Raw genomic sequence first — 20107 nt, 5'->3', positions numbered from 1 at the left:
TTACATAAAGATGGTTTTCAGTCTGCTGCTCTGATGCGACTCCTCTCTTTACTTTGTGCTCAACCTTGTTATAGGATGCCAAAGTAAGTGCTTCTCTTTCTGCCTGCCACACGCTCTCAGATCTGATGTTCACCTCATAGTGTCTGTTGTTTTTATCATTTGTGACACGTTGGCTTCAGTGCAGCATCAACCAAAAAATATATACACTTTACATCTTTGTTGGAAAATAAACCCTTTCCAGCTCACATGGTGATGTAGTGAGCACGTAAATGATGGCTGTTTCATTTTAGTCTGACATGAGTCACTGAAACACTTAGAAGAAAGCAGCCATCATTTATTTTATCATTGACACCTGTCTTTGTCCTGCTTTGGCAATAAAAAAAACAGGATGTTTTTCTGCCAAGTGTATTGTACATTTATGTTGTCTGTCTCATGTTGCTCTGTTTTTATGTGTGCCTCAACACATTTATCAATGCAGCTCTGGCAAATAACTGCAGCTTTAAATCTACAACTATAAAGTTTGAAGATTTAACTTCCAGGATTTGCATGCAAAGCTCTTAGCTTTAAGGTGCAGTTGAATAAAACTAGGGGTTGACTGATATTCTTTTTATTTACCTCGATAACAAAGCTAGTCGACTCATGATACCATTTATGTTTTATATTGTAATTGCACTTGCAACATTGTCCAGTATAATAACAATTGCATCAAATCATACAGCACTAGTAGAAATTCTAATTGACTTATTTTACTGTACATGCTTTTCACATCCAAATATCGGTCATCTGCTTTAACCTACTAGGGGTTGCATTACTTGAGAATTTTTAAAGTCGATTTTCATGTGATTAAAGTCAAGTCGACTCCGACTAGTCAATGAAATCATTAATGAATCCACAGGAGAAGGGAATATAAACAACCAACAATATATGTATTTTGCAAATCCTAATTCATATTCACGTAACAGAAGACAGCTTGCAAACATTTGTTTGAACAAGTGCAAACAACAAAAGGTTAATATGGTACATTACAGCATTTACATAAAAGCCCTGATGCTCTGTCACCAGATTTCTAGTGTGGCACATTATATATCTTACCTGGCTTCTTCTTGGTGTCCATTGTTTTATGTTTATCTAGCCTTTATTTACCATTTAGACTTAAGGCCGTATTTGTCATGCTCACTAAGAAAACACAGATGTTTATAGTTTTAAGACTAGCTCAATAGGTCAGCCTCATGTAGTTAAAATTGATGGGATGTTCCCTGGTAACTCACTTGTATTAGAAAATACCATGAATTTGCTTTTATCAGCATTTACAACCAAGTTAAGTTTGTGCAGACAAGACTGAAAAACACTTAAAGCAGACTAAAAACTCAAAAGCCTGCAAAGTTGATTTACAAAAAAACATAATGGTGTCATCTGCATAAAATGAATACTAAGCACACAGATTGTAAGCATAAATGGAGAATAAAATAGGTCCTAAAACTGAATCTTAAGGTACACCTTCAGGACCTCCAGAAAAGAAGAGGTGGATCCTGCCATCTGAACACTCAGATAGTTGGCAAACCATGAAGCTGCTTGTATGAAGCTCATTTATCAGTTATCTGTGGTCAACAGTGCCAAACGCCTTGGATAAATAAATAAATGGAGCTACACATTAGGAATTGTAAATGCAAAAGGGTCATCACACAGCAGTAAAGTTGACTAGCCTATGCTGCCTCTATAACCTACTAGTAATTAGTATTGTGCCAGCCAAACCAGTATCAGTCAACCCCTAAGTAAAGCCGATCTCCACAAGCATAAGATTATAAGACACAAGGGGACCCCAAGCTTTTTTTGTGTCTTTCCGAGCATGCATGTGCTGCAGTACCCTCCTGCCATCAGTTTCAGTCAGTTACATAAGTAGCCATCATATAAAAAGAGATGTAATTTTTGAAAAACTACTTAAGGGATGCTTTTGTAGAGGAAAATGATTTTGAAACATCGGTGAGAGATCAGAAACACTCATGCACATTCAAACAAAACAGCTTTTGGAATACATTTCAAATTACAAATGTAAAAATTCAAGGGTTAACATAAAAGTTATAGCTCCATTTGATGCACATTTATTTATTCAAGTAGTAAAAGAAAATTTCAACCCATCAAATTTAGTACAAATCTAATTTAAATGTTGGATTTGGAGATTAAATAGAGTTGTTTGTTGTTGTTTTCACACATCCAACCATGAAATCTCAGGAAACTTTCAGGGAAATTTACCCCAAAATGTCCTGACTTCCTGTCCGTGCAGTTTGCCTGCCAGTCAGTGGAGAAATTCAGAGAGAGAAATGTTGCAGTTCACACATGCATGAGTTTTGTGCAGGTGTGAATGATTCTCTGGATTAAAGGTGAAACTTTGTGACTGTTTGCCATGAGATGCCACCGTGTGCAGCGTCGTCTCCTGGTGTTTCAGTGTTTGTTTTTCCATCGTGTGTGTTTTCGCTGCTGTGGTTGATGTTGAAACCTGCTGTTTACAGTGTGTGTTGTGTCACTGCCATTGTGATTCGTGTCTCCCTCCACAGGAAGCAGAGACCCCGCGCAGCGTGCTGGAGGAAATTGGACTGACATAAACACGGTTCTCCTCACCTTCATCCTCCATGGCACGCTCCTCCATCTGCTCCGCGAAAACAACTACAACTCACCTTTGAGCACTCACTCACTCAGTACCCAGCACTCCACGACTCTGCCTTTGTTTTCTACTTCTTCTTCTTTTCCAGAGACAATAATGTAGCACTGTTTCAGTATTTTCCTACTGAGTTTGGGATTTTTTCAGCCTAATGAGGTTTACAGTTAGAAATCAGCTCAGTCTAAAGTTTTCATGGTTTTGCTGCTTTCTAGTCTACAAAAAGATGTACTGAGTAGACTGCAATTTCAATATGATTACTTGATTCTATGAAGTATATTTATTAGATTTTCATCAACAGAAACTAAAATGTATTAGTTAGACTTGTGAAATAATATCTGTGTCGTAAAGGGAAGTCAAAGTATTACATTAGCTGAACCAAAGATTTGAATCACACCACTTTAGTGTTGTGTTTATCATTTAAAAAGTGCCCAGGTCACCAACACTGGCATCCATCACTGCAGTCTGAAGGGAAATGACTAATCATGGACTGATTTAAAGACAGATAATGTTATTTTAATAAAAATGAGTATTGCCTTAGTTTACAGGCCAGTGTTACTCTGATAGTCCAACCTAGATTATCAGGATCACAGTAATTGATTAATTTTAATTCAGTTATTCCACTTTATTCAATTATAAGAAATAAGATTAAAATGTGGGGAGGACAAAAACTAGAACTACTGCGTGGCAGTTATATGAGGTATGGCTATTAAACGAGACTGCACTTATGAGGATAAAACAGGGTGGTTCCCAGTCACCAAGGATGAAGAAAGCATGACAAAGCGAGTCCAAATTCAAGGCCATGTTGATCGTTTTCTTTAAGGCTGTGTCCGAAACCACTCACTCATTCCCTACTCCCTATCCACTATACAGTGAGCAGCATATAGTGGACTAAACTGCAAAACGCAAAAATAATTTTGAACACCACTCCGGCTGTGGGAAATGACCTCATCGCTGTCTTACAATTAAAATGTTTAGCAACAACGGCTTGTAAATTTCCATGACAACGGTAGAATAACACTGAAAACTGATACTAAACGTAACATATTTTCACAAAAAAATAAAATACTAATAGATAAAAAAGCTTGTGTCTTAATGGCAAAATAGTGTACATTTTTGTGTGTAATGTAACTTATTTTTGCATAAAGATAATGATCTTGTCTTTTAATCCTCAGAGTTACTCCGTTTTAAATCCTTAACATTTTCTTACAGATTTGGTTAAAACCAACAAACAAAAAAGTATTAAATAAAGTTTTCATATGTGTTCCTGTGCTTCTCTCGTTCGTCTGTCATGTTTGAGAGTAGCAACCGCGATGCATGATGTAAATATTGCTGGGCTAGTGAGCATCGGTTGTTCACTACTTTTCAAAATACATTGTGGGAAAGACTGAGTGCACTATATAGTGAATAACAATGCTCAGTCATAATTCCGACACAACTACAAAATGGCGTATTCACTATATAGTGCACTATATAGTGAATAGGGAGTGATTTCAGACACAGCTTAAGGGTATTATTTTGGAGGAGTGGGTCCCAGAAGGGTCAACGGTGAATCAACACTATGACAAACAGGTTCTAGAAAAACTGAGGGAAGAAAGAGACCACAGCTGTGGTAAAATGGTTTCATTCTTCATCAAGACAACGCCCCAGCTCATAGTGCGCTCTCAGTAAAGCATGGACTAAAACAAATCACAGTGTTTGATCACCCTCCCTATTCCCCTGATTTAGCACCGCATGACTTTCTCCTTTTTCCTAGGACCAAATCTGTGCTTAAAGGAACACGTTTGAGTCCGTGTCAGAAGTTAAGACAAGAACAAAAGAGATTCTGAGATAACTGATGACCGACTGCACTGCTTTGATCAGTGGAACTTGAATGCAGGGAAATATACGTATTCAAGGAGAAAGACACTGAAAAATGTTTATGTTCAGTAAAACTGTATGACAGAATCAGTTTTGTTTTTTAATTGTCATACCTATGCCACCATGAGGTTTAACGTTAGACAATAAAAGTTGAGGAGCGGATCAAGAAAAAGGGTTGCGGTGGTTTCTTTGGTAGTGTAGTAGTATTAGGTTTGTAAGCAAGGGATTTAAACAATATTGACCCATTACCTCTACAAACTAAATAGTTTAGCCCTGAGTCAGGGTAAAACATTTAAAGTCAATGTTAAGTTTAAAGAGAAAGAGGTTCTAGATCACATCAGCTTCATAAATGCAGCCCGATCTGAAAATGTAATTCCTCACAGAGCCATTAAGACTCAACATAACTGAAACTCACCTAATACCAGTGAGATGATGGTAATACTACTAAAATGTGGTTTGAGGGAGCAACGAGGGACTTCATGCATCTACCAGAGCAAATGAAACCTCATTTTGCAGATGTGGTTGCTCGCCAAGATCGGTTATATAAACTACAACATGTCCATCTACATCAGCTCAAACTATCCTCTTTCTTCAGTTTGTGCCTCTCTTCTCTTTTTTGTGTTACCTAAACTTCAATTAATCTACAAATACTTCAGCTATGGGCAAGAGGATCTGGCTGCATACTTCTAAGGTGGAGCGTTTTGGGCTCATCTGTTGCAGGCCGATACAAAGGGGCGACCTCAAACGTGGGGCAGGAAGTTACATACCTTATCCAAGCCAGAACCAGAATGATGCACGTTTTCCGCTCGCTGTCAAAGGTTACAGTAGGAGGCTATTTTTTCACAGCAGCAGATTTTAATGGATAAAAATCTAAATTCAAATTTAACACATCACAAACTAAGGAAAACCCAAGAAGGGTTAGGCCCCTGAGCACTTAAGATTAGGGTTAGGGTCAGAGTGGGGGTATAATAAAAAGTAACATACCACAAACTAAGGGAAAAACTCAACAAGTGTTGGTACATCACTTCCTGCCACATGATTGAGGTTGCCCCACCATAGAGGTCTGCAGCCAGATGCCTCTGACTCTAAAAATACTCCAACCTAATCAGTGTTAAAGCAAAGTTTTATGAATTCTATTAGCCCGTGTAAAACTACAACCTTAACTTCACCTCATGATGCATTCATCTGATGTAGAGTTCAAAGTTTTTAATAAGAGCAGCTTTAATATAGGATATGTGCTGCAGAATGTTTGATCTAAGAATGGGAGATGAGACCCCTCTTTGGTTACCTATCTTTTTCTCCTTACTTTTTATTGTCCTGTTGTTTTTATGTTGTCTTATCTTATGTATTTATGGTTCTAGTATTTGATTTTGTAGCACTTTTGGCAGCTTTTTCACGAGTAAATTTAGTTTGGATTTAAATATGAATAACTTTACAGATCATAAATCAGTTTTCTTCCCCACATTCCATTCATCAGTACTGATTAAACTACCATCACGGCCACATTCAACTATTACAGCATGTAAACTTCAGATAAACTACTGTGATATTACAAAAATAACAGTGCTAAAGGGACCATGCATGGAATAGCAATAGACACAAACCGTAGCAAACTGTTGAGACTTTTATTTATGCATTTATTTTTTATTCAAAATTAAAAGTAGTTTTTGAGTAATTTTATTAAAAATGAGGGGAAAGATTGACAAAACTGGATGTGGAATTGCAATTAATGTGTTTCTCTCTGTATCCTCTCTCGTTGCACTGTCATGAAGAAGCTGGCATTGTTCTCAAAATGTGTTTTTGAACTGCTCATTTTTCTTCTTTTGCAATCTGCAGCTTTTTCAATTAATCACAGCTGTTAAAAGTGACATATCATACCCCTTTTCCTTTTCTCCTTTTAGGAGAGGTTTTTGGCCCTGTATAAACCAGCTCCTAACAGGCTTCATCAGAACACTTGTGTATATCTCTTTTGTCTGTGTGACACACCGACACAGGCACAGTTGTGTGCTTTCACAGCTGTAGAAGGAGATTTATGAGTGGAGTTACCAGGTGAAGGGCAGGCATTAGTGAGATCAATCTTTTAAGGTTCTTTGACCAAACCATGCCAGACTCGCCCCTTTCTAGGCAAAAATATTTAATCCAAATTTATGACAGGAAATAGGAAAGACATGGAACTTAGCATTGACAGAAACAACACAGTTTAATGGTTCTTAAAAGCAAAAATCCAGAGCCCAGTGAGTCACAAATAAAAATGTGGACTTTTCTGAGTGAGGATTAGGATCATTACATTAAAAATTGAACAAAGTTAGAGATGTCTTCATCAGACTGGACAACCCCGTCCTATCAGAGATAGGTGCCCAGTGACAGCTGGGATAGGCTCCTCCCTTCTGCGACCTGAGTGGGATAAACAGTGTAGATGATGGATGGATGGATGGTTTTCAGATAGTTCGATTGCCACCAGTGTTTTCTAATCTACTGCTCCAGTCCCAGGGCTTATTTTCACCTAAATTAGGGCGTGGTCACTCTGAAGAGCAGGAGGTGACATGGGACTGCTCTCACCCATTAACATAGTGACGGGGGGATAAAGGGGAGGACTTTCTGGGGCCGGCAGAATGGGAGCCCATGAAATCCTGGTCCATTTGAAAGCTAATCTATGATAACCATATTTTATTTTTTTACCCTGAATAATAACTAGGTATGCACAATATTAGATTTTTGACAATATCCGTTATGCTAATATTTCCAAAATAATTTGGCTAATACTTATATCTAAATGTAGTTCAGACCTAAAACTTCAGTCTTTAGAACACACAATTTAAAGTTTGAGGATGCACAAATTAACACATTTCAGTCCTTAAAACAGACCTAAAAGCGTAAAGATTAGAATGAATAAGGATAAAGACTGCAGCTGACACAGGTCTTCTTATTCCTACTTATATCTGATTTGTTTGTACAGCCAATATTTACAGCTGATAAAGGCAGAATTTTATAGCCAAATTATTGGTTGTAACTATGTGCTAAAATTTGTACATCTACCGATAGGATAGTTCAGTTTTTAAGCTAATATCTGCTGATGTCTTGCCAATGATATCATGCATCCCTAAATTAATATTCTTATCACCAAAAGAAAAAAAATGATTTATGCTGTTGTAAAATAAAGCCTTTTCAAATTTACAACAAAGAGGCAAAAAATGACAAAAAAAAAAAAAAAAAGGTGAGAAGTGGTTACAGAGTGGCAGAAATAGGACAAAAGTGGTTAAAAAAATGTGGAAAAACTGTTAAAAAGTTGCAATAATTGGTTAGGTGTCAACAATGGGTAAAAGTGGCACAAAATTGCAAAAATTAGCAGTTCAATAGTGAAAGGGGATAAAAAGTAGCAAAAAAGTGACAAAACAGAAGCAGAACACTCACAAGGACTGGGTTGGCTTATTCCACATTATATGAGAAGGTACATCCTCCAGAAATATATTCTTTTTTTCCTATGATATGTCCCCTTTAACATTAACACCATTGTATACGTTTAAACAAAGTTTTTCATGTTGAACTCATTCTGTATCAGATGCTGTATCTCAGAAACGTGACTGATAAGATCTGTGGTGTTCCCTGTTGTATTGATAAGGCTGTATCTACGTGATAGTTACAGTAAAATGTGTGTTACACGACTGGACTTGTGTTTACATTTCGAGGATGCATTGTGGATTCATGTATTCCTGTCAAGTTCAGCAATAAAGAGAGTAGAAGCTTGTTTCCTCTGATTCATTCTGCATTCACACTGTGATTTTACACATATGTTCAGTTAGCTCATTATGGATGAGACCTTTTTAGAATGAACAGGTTGGGTTTCAAAGATCCCTTCCAAACATGTTATAGTCATTCAATTGCTTCGTCTTTTTTTTCTTTTCAAAATATTTCCTAAGCTTCTTTTAGTGATAACAACACAGACTCATACAAAAACTAGGGATGCACAATATTGTTGGCATGATATCTGCAACGGCAGATATTAGCTTAAGAAATTCTGATGTTTATTTCTGGCATTGGTTTAAAGGTGTCTACCTTTTTAAAGTGCCTGTAAAAAGTATTCACCCCCTTTTATTGGTTTTATTAATCAGTCATGATCAATATAATTTGCCTGTTTTGACAAAAGAAAGTACCCCCCCCCCAAAAAAAAAAGCATTTAATGGCAAAGTGAAAACATATTTCTACAAAGTAATGTCGATTAAATAAAAATATGTAATGTAAAATAACTGCATAAATATTCACCTCCTTTAAAGTGACTGACCTATTTCAACAGAGGTCCAGCCAACTGGTGCTAGTAGTCTAACAGTGAAATGGGGATCACCTGAGTTCAGTGAATGTGTCTCAGATAATTATAGTATAAAGACAACTGTGTCTGGAAGTTCCAGTCACTGGTTTAATCTGTATTCCTGGCTACCATTACACCATTCAGACAAAAGAACACTCCAAGCAACTTAGAGAAAAGGTTATTGGAATATATAAGTCATGGGATGGATACAAAAAAGAAAAAACAAGGTCCTGAACATCCCCTGGGGTTCAGTTAAATCTGTCATCAAGAAATGAAAGGAATATGGCATGTGCAAATCTGTCTAGATCAGGCCGTCCTCACAAACTGAGTGAGCGTGCAAGGAGACTAGTGAGAGAGGCCACCAAGACACCTATGACTACTCTGAAGGAGTTACAAGCTTCAGCAGCTGACATAGGAAAGACTCTGCATCCAACAACTATAGATTCTCTCCCATTGTGCTCACCATTTAGATTAATAAGCTAAAATGTAAATGAATCAATGACTGGCTCAATCAAAGCCCACTTATTCAACTGCAGGAGCAAAAAGAGAGACATATTCTTCTAGAAGGGTGTATTTAATGTTTTTATTTCTGCAGTTAAAATCAATCCATATACAACCATTAAGAACTGATTCAATAAGCATGAATAGGATAAAAGCAAGAAAGACAGTTAACTCTGTACTTATGATTTCATGATCAACAACAGTATGGAAACAAAGACATCCAGCACAATGACAACAAATAAAGACATAATGGATTTGGCTCGGTTTTCCTGGTTGAATGAAAGGCTTGTTTGGACGGACATGTCTGCACCGAGTACCAGCTTCTACAGTGAACAGCATGATTGTGCTTGTTTATGTTCATAGTCAGTCATGTATTTTATCATAAAAAGAGAAATTACTCTTGGTCTAAAGTGTAGCATACTCTGTGCACTATGACATCTACAGTAAGGCACTTTAACAGAAAACTAGAAATATCACATCTTTTTAGGGTGCACAACATAATGTTCGTTTATGAAAAAAATTGTCTCAGTCACTGAGACACTGGATGAACTTTGCTTAGTATATTTAACTGTTACTATGGAAATATCTTGAAAATATAAGATAGTAATTTCATGATATTTCTGTAACAAACTCCATGGTCATAATGAATCTTTGTAACCTGCATCTCTTCCTTCATTACGTGGATGTTTCAATTAGATAAAACCTTAAGTCATGATGAGTTAGAATTAACCCTAATAATGAAAGATTATGTAACTTATGAGATACAAATTTTCACTTTCTTTTTCCTAAAGTTGAACATTTTAATTTGATTTTTTAAAGGCCGCTTTAAAAAGAAGGAATGCATCCTTGCTCAATCTTAAACTCATAATTTGGTCTGATAAATCAGGTAATTTTTGGAGTTGAAGCTTGAGGCAGCAATCTTTGGTACTTTGTGACAGACGGCACAGTCAGTTTGCCGAACTTGTTTCTCTTCATCACAGCGTAGATTCAAAAAGTCTGGATGCTGGATCATTCGATCCCAATGAAACTAAAGGATTTCTTCTTTTATCATCATTCTGGCAAATAAATGGTTAATTTGGAGGCCATGACATGCCCCTGAACTCACCAAATTTCACAGATGCTTCAATCCTGTTGAATATTTAAGTATTCTAGTGTTTTGTGCATGTCTGTCACGAAGGCTATGTTCACACTACAGTTAAAAGTGACCTCAATCTCATTTTTTTGCTCACATGTGACGCATACATGATCTTTTTCTGACAGTGTGAACAGCACAAGTCACATTGAATCTGACCTTTTCGGATCAGATTCAAACCATGTTCATATGTGGTTCTAAATCAGATACATATCTGATCTTTCGAAAGTCAACTGCAGTGTGAACAGCAAAAACAAAACAGATCTGAGAACACCGCAGTGTAAACGTAGCCAAAATGGCCCAACAGAGGCCCCAAATGTCCTTTTTCAGGGTCCCCCAACATAGTTCAAGCTACATGCATAAAAGTTGGCACAAATATCTATCATGCCAAGACAAACAAAAAACTAATATAATGTCTTTTAAAAATATGTACAGGAAGTGAGATCATAAAGGGCATGGGGGAAATTTCACTGTTTTTTTTTGACCCCAGAATTTTTGGGGGGCTGATTCTAGACAAGCTGGAGGGCTATAAAGTTATCAAAAGCTAAAGTTTTCACCATAGGGCGGGGCCACTATCTGGTCCAAGTGTTTGAATTATGATTTTTTTTTTGCGTCATTTTAAACAATTAGCCCCTGTACATTATTCAGCATAGGCTTATGATTTTTGGTCTGCATATGGGTCATCATGAGACCTACAAAAAAGCCTCTTGGGCCCATGTCCAAATCCCAACAGGAAGTCCACCAGCTTTATGATATTTTTCAAAATCAGGCCTTTTTATAATGACTTTAACCTGTAATAACTTTCGTATGAATTATTCCTTCTTCTTCAAAGTTTTCTGGAAACGTACTCATAATCAGACTCTGTAATGTAGTCTGAGCTTGCCTTTACTCTGAACTGGTTTGGTAGTCTACATGCAACGAGTATTAACAGTAAAGCCCACTCCATTAACTGACCTACTGATTCTACATTGTAGAATCAATATTCACGTCTTAAAGAATAACAACAGCAGGCTTTCATAATGGTGTTCTTGCAGAAGTACACTGTGAAAAGGGCTAGTTTTAATGAGGAATAGCTAACAGCTTACAACTTACAGGTATTTTTTTTAATTTGTTAGCTACTGCATTTGGTGACAGCCTCCAAACCCTGTAGGATTCGTACTCCTGCTACTTTTATGCTTCATCAATCTTTTACCACTCACCATTTTTCAGATTTGGTCACCTGTGACTAAAATATTTAGTTTATTAAAAGTTATCCCAACTTAAATCCTGAACCAGAATCGGAGGTAAGCTGTTAGTTTGCTGGGTGTGAAGTTTGCAAACAATACCTTCTTTTATACTACCTAAATGAGACAATGCTAAATATTTATGCATTGAACCATTCGGGCCACAGAAATAGCACACTGAAATGTTAATGTGGCTCAGTGTTATTTCTCCCTCTGCAGTGTTCATAGAGGACTGATATTAAGATGAACGGGTCCCCTGGGAGAAGTAAGCTGCAGTCATTTTCTGACCTTGGAGGTGATTGTGAATCCGTTAAAGCTGACAGAGTGTCTACGTGTGCTCTAACTGTCCTCCTTTAGCATCTCTTCAATCTCTCTGTCCCAGTTTTCATCGTGGTTCTCGTTATCCGGCAGCACGTCGTACTCTTGCAGCTCCTCCTGTAGCTCTCGCTCCCAGTCTGGGGTCTCCTCTGAAAAAACCCCCGAGCAGAGTCACACATCAAACTCTGATAAACTCTCACATTACATCACAGAGTAGTTCAACAAAGAGCCTCACCCTGCTGTGAGTCTGGATGCTCCTTCTTGTCAAGAACCAGCTGTTCCATTTCTTTTCGCAGGTCGTCCTCATTTATGTTGCATGAGTCAAAAGCATCGCTCACAAACTCAGACACAGGCGGGCTGGTGGAGATCTCCACCTCCTTTTACAACAGAAACAAAAGGAGGTCACACTAGTTAAGGATGAATTCTCCTTCTTTTGGTGTTTTATATTTATGTTACATTCAAAAAATTAAGGCTTTGTCTCTGTGATTTCAACCTAGCGCAAAATGTAGGACAACTTGTGCTTGGTAGATTATTTCTTTGTTGTCATGATGCTTCTTAGCAATTAAGCTCATATTGTTCGAAAGCCTGTTTATTTCCCTTTTAAATGGTGCCACATTTGTAAGGAACATGCATTTGTGGGATGAGCAGCAGAGCTGAGTATATGGGTTGCCCCTGTGCAAAATTTGCCAAATCTTCTCTGCCAATGCCAAACAGCTTATTCTGCTGTTCCTACTGACTCAAGAGTCAATAGCATAACCCACATACTCAGCTCTGCTGCTCATCCCACAAATGCATGTCCATTACAAATGTGGCACCATTTTAAAGTGAAATAAACAGGCGGTGTAAGATTTATTGCCTAGAAGCATTTTTACAACAAAGAATGAAAAATCTACCAAACACAAATTGTCTTAATTTTGTGCTAAGTTTAGATGAGAACTTTAGTTTGTGAGAATGAAGTGTGTTTCCTGTACTGTCATACTGTTTAACAGGTCTCAATGTGTAAAGTTAAAAAGATATATATAAATAAGAAAGGTTGCTCACCTCACTGGACTTTGGTTTATTTCTATGGTTGGCAGCATGGGTTTTCTGTTTAACAGCTTCTGCAAAAAAAAAAAATCTGCCATCATATCTCTAGTGTTTTAAAATAAAATAAAATTACTATCTGCTGGTTATGTGCCTCTATAAGATGTACCACTGCCAGACTATGAAAGTACAGTGGTGGGTCAAGAAGAATGGCCTGGGCGATTTTTGACGTTTGACCTCCAAAATCTAATCAGATCATCAGCCATTCAGACATTTGTGCAAAGTCTGCGGAAAATCTCTCAAAGCGTGTTTTTAGATATCCCATTCAAAAGCAAAAATGAACAGGCCCAGTGACCTTGACAGTTGACCTATGACCTCCAGAATCTGATCAGTTCATCCCTGTGTCCATGAGGACATTTGAGTGAAGTCTGGAGAAAATCCGTCAAAGCATTCAGACGGACAACCTCAAAAAGCACAACCCCTCTGGCCCTGGCTATCACCAACAGGGAGGTATAAATAGGTGACATTCAGGAGCCGGGTTAAGCCAGCTGGCTAGAGCAGGGGCCCCCTACCATACGGAGGATTGATTCCCTTTCCTGGTGCTGTATGGTGCATGTCTTTCACACTCTCTCCAAATAGTACCTGCATCTCTTCAGCTGCCCAATCAAATTAGGCAAAAAATACATATAATAATCCATAAAAAATAATAGGTGATATCCATACTGTTATACTAAATTCTAGTCAAGATTAGGGTTATCATGGTACCAGATTTTAAGTTGCTTTAATGTTACTAGCAAGACGTTAACACTTTCAATACCTGTTCTGATAGCAGAACCCAATGTTGGCTTATTTCTCATTTCAGTGATCAAAATCTGCAATAAAACCCCTACACAGCGAAAAACATTATCTATATTTTGGTACCAAGGTTTCTTCCTATAGTTTCTCTTTGCAAGTGTCTGATCTTATATTGGTCTCATTTAGCCATACATTTCTAGGCATTTTAGATTAAAAAAAAAAGGATTTACAGGATTTTGTTAAAGCAATAGTATCACTATTGCATCAGACACAATTATGACATGTCAAACAGCTGCTGATTTTTTTTTAATGTCAGCAGGCAAATCTCTGGACTATGATGGACACAAAAAACACAAGAACTCTTTTCTTGAAAGTCGTCCCTGATATAAGAAGTTACACCAACTTCCATGGTTTAAAATGACTACATTAGTATTTGCATAACCTGCCTCCTATATATACTGCATAAATACAAATGTTTTGTGTTTCTGAGGCAGACAAAGAGATGAACTCGTTCTCATTTTGCAACGCTACAAAGTAATGATACCCTTTTGTTGAACCTCCTCAGGACTGGTGCCAGTTTTCTCCACGCCTCTCCGCTCAGCCGCCTGCTGTGCTGCGAGAGCTGTGAGCTGAGCCGACTGTTTTATTAAGGACACCCGGTAAAAGTAATTCTTCCAGAAGGCCTCCTCTTTCACCCTGAAATAAATGACACAGAGGAACATGCAGCCGGTTCAGAATAGAATAAAAAAAACATTTCTGTTCTTAATAAAGCCACTCCTGTGTGGGGATGCACATGATGAAAAGGGACCAGACAAAGTATTATGTGAGCGTCAAAACACTCTCACTGTTTGGGGACCAGATGGAAGCGCATCTTTTGAAGGAGCTCATCTTCCTCCAGCATCACCATGGCGACAGGATACATTTGCTCACAGTCAAAGTGAAATTGCACTCCAGCAGGAGGATCTCGCAAAAAATTCCTTTTGTCCTGTCAACAAATGAAGCAATAAGAAGAAATTGTTCTGTTTCACACTTTTATTTTTACTACTAGAACAACAGAAATGTTTCATTAGTTCTACTCACAGCTGAGAGAGCCAGAATCTGCTGCTGCATAGTTTCTTCTTCATTATAACCAACCCACGGCGGCACAGCAGCACCTATAAAAAATGAGCTGGTACTTTACCGTATTATAAATAGAAAAGAAAACATGCAGATTGACTGATTTAATTTATCATGGTGTTGTGCATAAATAGTTTTCCAAGACAACAGGCTGTATGTTGTTTGTGTTGTGTTCTGCTTTCTCTCCCTCTCCTGGGCTCTGCAAGTCGGTGCTCCATACTTGAGTGTGCTCAGGATGGAGTGAAGAAGTGTGCCTTCAGTGGAAGGAGACCCAGGCTCAGTGCCACAGTGTCTCTTTTATTTGTTTCTAACATTAGCAAGTAGTGCTAAATCTAGCAGTAATAGTGGCTTCATTTTTTTGTTATTTATTTAAGAAAGGCTGGTTTGCAGTTGTTGCCCACATTTGATTTCTTTTTGTTACAAATAGGGCTGTCAGCTTGAATGCACTGATTGTAATGTGATTAAGTGCCTATAGAAATTTTCATCTCCTTGGATGTTTTACCCTTTCATTGATCTGAAAAATTCAATCATGGTCAATAAAATTAGATTTTTATTTATTTATTTATTTTTTAATAATTATAAAAACCATTTCAATGTCAAAGTGAAAACAGATTTCTACAAAGTAATGCCAATTAAATAATAACATGTAAAATAAAATAAGTGACTGCATGAATATTCACCCCTTTCAAGTTAGTATCTAGTAGATGCACCTTTGGCTGCAATCACAGCACTGAGCCTGTGTGGATAGGTCTCAATCAGGCTTGCACATTCGGACACTGCAATTTTACTCCATTCTTCTTTACAAAACTGCCAATAAATCTTCTCCCAAGCCATAGCTCTCTTCCAGACTGAATAAGACTGTCCTCCAGGACTTCCCTATGTTCTTTGAATTCATTTTACCCTCTACCCTAACAAGCCTTCCAGGTCTGCAGAGAAGCATTCCCACAGCATGATGCTGCCACCACCGGGCTTCACAGTGGGGATGGTGTGTTTGTGGTGTCTGCCAAACATAGCGTCTTATCTGATGGTCAAAAAGCACCATTTTGGTCTCTGTTCTCATAGGCACCAATGGATATTCATGGAGCGTTTGCACAAGCAAAAAGGATGAGTTCAGCCTTCAGAGGATTGTCAAACAAAGCAGATTCAAAAACTTAGCGGAGATTAACAAGGGCTGAGACTGGAGTCAGTGTATGAAGAGCCATCACACACAGACGGGTCCAGGAAATGCCATAAGTCTCTCAGGAGTCAGAGAACCGGACCAATGTCCTAAAAGTGGTCCAATGTCCTGTTTTCAGATGAAAGTCAATTTTGATTTATTTTGGAAATCACGGTCCCAGAGTCCAAAGGAAAATCAGAGAGGTCCAGAATTCAAGGTTCTTAAGGTTCAGTGTTTTCGGTTTCCACAATCAGTGATGGTTTGTTGTGCCATTTCATCTGCTGCTGTTGGTCTACTGTGCTTTATCAAGTTCAGAGTCAACACTGTCAGCCGTCTACCGGGAGATTTTAGCACAATTCATACTTCCTTCTGCTGAGAAGCTTTACAGAGACACTGATTTCCTTTTCAGCTGTCCACAGTGAAACCAAAACTACCAGAAACTGGTTTGCTGACCATGGTGTTATTGTGTTTGACTGGCCAGTCATCTGGTGTGACCTGAACCCCTAGCTGAAGGCTATTACCAGGGCAACCTAAGCTTCAAAACACCTCAGCAATGCCACTGACTGATTGGCTCCATGCCATGTCACATACGTAGATGCAGTAATTCATGCAGAAGGAGCACCGACCAAGCACTAGGTCAACATTTCTGTATAATAATTCCTTTTGTTGGACTGATGTTTTGTGATATTCTTTTTTTTTTTTTTTAAGATTTATTTTTGGGTCTTTTCATGCCTTTATTTGGTAGAGGAAGGACAGTGGATAGACTTTGAGACAGGAAAGAGAGTAGGGAGTGACATGGGGCAAAGGGCCACAGGCCGGATTCGAACCTGGGCCACCCGCGTACATGGGTAATGCTTTAAACCACTCGACCATCTGCGTTCCCGTTTTGTGATATTCTAATATTTTAAAATTGTGGATTTTGTGAAATCATCAAAATTGGAAAAAAAAAATTTTCAAATCATTCACACTGTGAGTGACATATCTGAAACTTCAGGAAAATGTAACTATTAGCATTAAATTAAACTTGGGGAAAAAAGAAAAACTTTTTCTTGATATTCCATTTTTAGATGTACCTGTATGTGCGAGTAGCATGCCTCTCTATAAAATATTTAAAACTTGAATTTCCCTACCAAGATTTATAAATTGAATAACAAATAAAAATTGGCTGTAAAGATATTCTAATGATTTTATAAGAAATCCAGAGGGTAACGTTTCAAGAATGAGTCAAATTATTATCTTTCTGGCTGTATAGCCCATGGAAAATTGTCTAGTTGTTGTCAAACTGTGCATTTAAACACTTACCAGACTTTTTTGCCTTTTTCTCCTGCACAAATTTCTCTTGTTCTTTCTGGAAATCACCTAAAATGGTCTACAAGAAAAAAAACCATACATATTAAGTGGCAAACAAGAGCAGGAAAACTTTACATATGCTCAAACAACAGCTGACCTTACTTTATCAATAATTCCATTCATCTTGCCCTCCTCCACACTTTTCTTCAGTGTCTGAGCTGTTTCTACCATAGACTCCGACAGTTTCTTTGAGGCACTGCTGGCGACATTATAAATATAACCTGAGGGAACAAAGTGTGACAAATATGAGAGTTTAGGCCAAAAACATCGACATTTACTGTGGTTCTGACTGTTAAAAACTTACCGCTGAAGCCTTTGGCTTTCTGAAGAAGCGGAGTTGGTTGAACGTCTTTCTCAGCGCTGGTCTGCTCGCTTTCAGCAGCTGTAGTCGGTTTGTTTACGTCGAGATTTTGATCCTCTTTAACATCAACAGCAGGCTCGCTTTGTTGTTTAACGGGTCCATTTTCGCTTTCAATCCCGAGCCAGCTTCCCAAGTTCTTGAACATACTTGAATATTTTATCAATAAAACTACGAAACGTTCCTTACCATGCTCAAAAGCGGAGTTTTTAGGTGTTGTCTTAACTCTGGGATAGTTTGAAAGTGAAAACAGCAAAGGAAGTTGATGACGTTACACTGTTGGACCACTTCCGCGAATCGGTAAAGTTTGTCCTTCTTGGAGACCCTGCCTGCGCTCAGGCGTTGTCATGGAAACGTGAGCGTTTTTTTTCGACGGACAGTACCATTCATGGATGGATAATCTGCTCAAAACTAAAATTATGATTTTCCAAAAGAGAAACGAATCCCAGCTCCACCAGTATATTTTTTCTGTATTTATACAGTACAATTCTTGTTGTATTTACACAATTGAACACACTAAAAACTGCACTTACCTCGGCCTTAACATCAGCACTATAGGTAACTTAGCTGTGAACGACCTGAGAGACAAGGCAAGTTGAGCTATTTACCACCATCAAAAGGAGCATCAAATCAGAAATTCCTATTCAAATCTGACTCAAAATATTTGATTCAGTCAAAGAGCCCACTGCTCTCTATGGTTGCAAAGTCTGGTTTTCACTCACCAACCAAGACTTTAAAAAACATCAGATTGAGACTCTGCATGCAGAAATCTATAAAAGAAAAAAAATCCATCTATAGATCTATAAATCCATTCTTTGTGTCCAATGGAAAACACTAAATAATGCATGCAGAGCAGAACTAGGACAATATCCTTAAAATACAAAAAAGGAGCATTCAAATTTTACTCTCATCTAAAAGAAAGTGAGCCCTACACACTCCATAACAAAATCCTGACCTCCAGAGAGACTGCTGAGGGCTTCCCCTCCTCAGAGAGCTGATAGAGACTATAGTGACCTGCAGAGAACTCACACACAATACCAACCAGCTTAACCTGCATTTATCAACATCAAAAAGAAAATTATTCAATTCACTGGCGAGAATCAATGAAAAAACAAGGCAAACTGGAATGCTATTTGTCCAGTAAATTGGAATATGCAGTTGTAGACAACTTAAAGACCCTGTAAAGTGAAAATAAATCTGTATTTAGGTTTGTTGTATGACAGGTCACTGTATTGTGAACCTTCAGGTCAAATTTCAACCAAACAAAACATCTCTAAGTTTGTAAAATTAAGCTTAAAATCCATGAAAAATGAGGCAGTAAAATCTACGCCAGGATGGTGTGGGCGTGTCTGTGGAATGAGCTGAAGCCACGCCCACTGTACTGAGATGAACCGCTCTGTGATTTTATATTGCAGTGTTAGAGGGGCGGGGTCATTCCCACTGTGGGCCCATGACATCATGAGCCCACATATTGGCCCCGCCCACATGAAACCAAGCTAGTAAAGCGGTGAAAAATTTTCTAACAGTCTAAATCCAGAATTCAGTCACATGTAGATCTCAGTCTTTTCACGTTTACAGCAACCATATTCCAACATATCCAGAGTGTTAAGACCCAAATTATGGATTTCACTTTACAGGGTCTTTAAGTACCGTGACTGATCCACTGCTGAGGAAATGACTGACAATGTACAGACTCAGTCAACACAACCTTGCCATCGAGACAGGACGCCATAGACAAAGATCCCAGACAGCACACTAACGTCGTACCAAAGTCGGCCTGACATATAAAGTTTCATCGCCAAGACGTCGCATACAGAGCGTTTGCTAATTGCCAGTGTCGTCAAGCCGTCGGCATTTAATCAAAAATTACCACCACAAGACGTCTGAACGATTAAAGCTGTGGCGCCTGAGTACTCAGAAGATATAGCTTCAGTTATGTGACCTTTATTTAGGTTGGACCTTTGAGATTATACATTTTACTATCCAATGTGAAAAGCAATACTGACTTTTAAAAACAGCTACCCAATTTCATGTGTGTTTGTAATGAAGAGCCAGAATTCAAGTAAAAAAAAAACAACTTCATTTACAGATATCCAGCACAGACAATAAACCTCAATAAAACATCAACAACAATAAACAATAGCACTCAGTTCCTCCTCTGGCAACCTCCAAAAGGGAAACAAAGACTATGAGCACGTACACAGGAAAATCTGGGGAGTAATTTTTCCAGAGTAAAAAATGTTTTACTCAAAAGTAGTAAAATTTACTCTTTTTTGAGTGTATTTATTACCAGCCACTGCCAGAGTTGGAGTAAAAACA

The 20107-nt window shown here is 38.1% G+C and overlaps 2 protein-coding genes across 3 annotated transcripts in view; one reads left to right on the top strand and one right to left on the bottom strand.

Moving 5' to 3' along the window:
• Positions 1–7682, top strand: part of LOC121512177 (AP-1 complex subunit sigma-2) — a 34911-nt gene extending 27229 nt beyond the window's left edge. Inside the window, exon 5 of the mRNA XM_041791321.1 lies at positions 2553–7682. Coding sequence (XP_041647255.1) covers positions 2553–2600 — 48 coding nt within the window. The 3' untranslated portion in view covers positions 2601–7682. The remainder of the gene's footprint in view (positions 1–2552) is intronic.
• Positions 7683–9388: 1706 nt separating this feature from the next.
• LOC121512569 (synapse-associated protein 1-like) lies at positions 9389–18044 on the bottom strand. Of its 2 annotated transcripts, none has more exons than XM_041791893.1 (9): positions 17735–18044; positions 17533–17651; positions 17383–17449; positions 14889–14962; positions 14654–14793; positions 14353–14504; positions 13032–13090; positions 12226–12367; positions 9389–12139 (listed from the first exon to the last, which is right to left on the bottom strand). In XM_041791893.1, exons 1-9 carry the CDS (start codon positions 17934–17936, stop codon positions 12012–12014), a joined length of 1083 nt encoding a protein of 360 aa, XP_041647827.1. In that variant the 5' UTR covers positions 17937–18044; the 3' UTR covers positions 9389–12011. The 2 variants fall into 2 exon arrangements, with proteins under 2 accessions (XP_041647827.1, XP_041647828.1); XM_041791894.1 differs by having other exon boundaries at positions 13032–13087.
• Between the last annotated feature and the right edge of the window lie 2063 nt (positions 18045–20107).

The sequence above is a fragment of the Cheilinus undulatus genome, linkage group 7 (genome assembly GCF_018320785.1).
Source record: "Cheilinus undulatus linkage group 7, ASM1832078v1, whole genome shotgun sequence".
In the NCBI taxonomy this organism is placed as follows: Eukaryota; Metazoa; Chordata; class Actinopteri; order Labriformes; family Labridae; genus Cheilinus; species Cheilinus undulatus.
Note: the sequence above shows the minus strand (reverse complement) of the source record. Positions and strands in the feature narration are given on the sequence as shown.

Coding starts and splice junctions, on each gene's coding strand:
- LOC121512569 (XM_041791893.1), bottom strand. CDS start 17,936: ATGTTCAAGAACTTGGGAAGCTGGCTCGGGATTGAAAGCGAAAATGGA. Junction 17,450..17,532: donor TGAATGGAATTATTGATAAA/GTAAGGTCAGCT, acceptor TTTTTCTTGTAG/ACCATTTTAGGTGATTTCCA. Junction 14,963..17,382: donor GAAAAAGGCAAAAAAGTCTG/GTAAGTGTTTAA, acceptor CATTTTTTATAG/GTGCTGCTGTGCCGCCGTGG.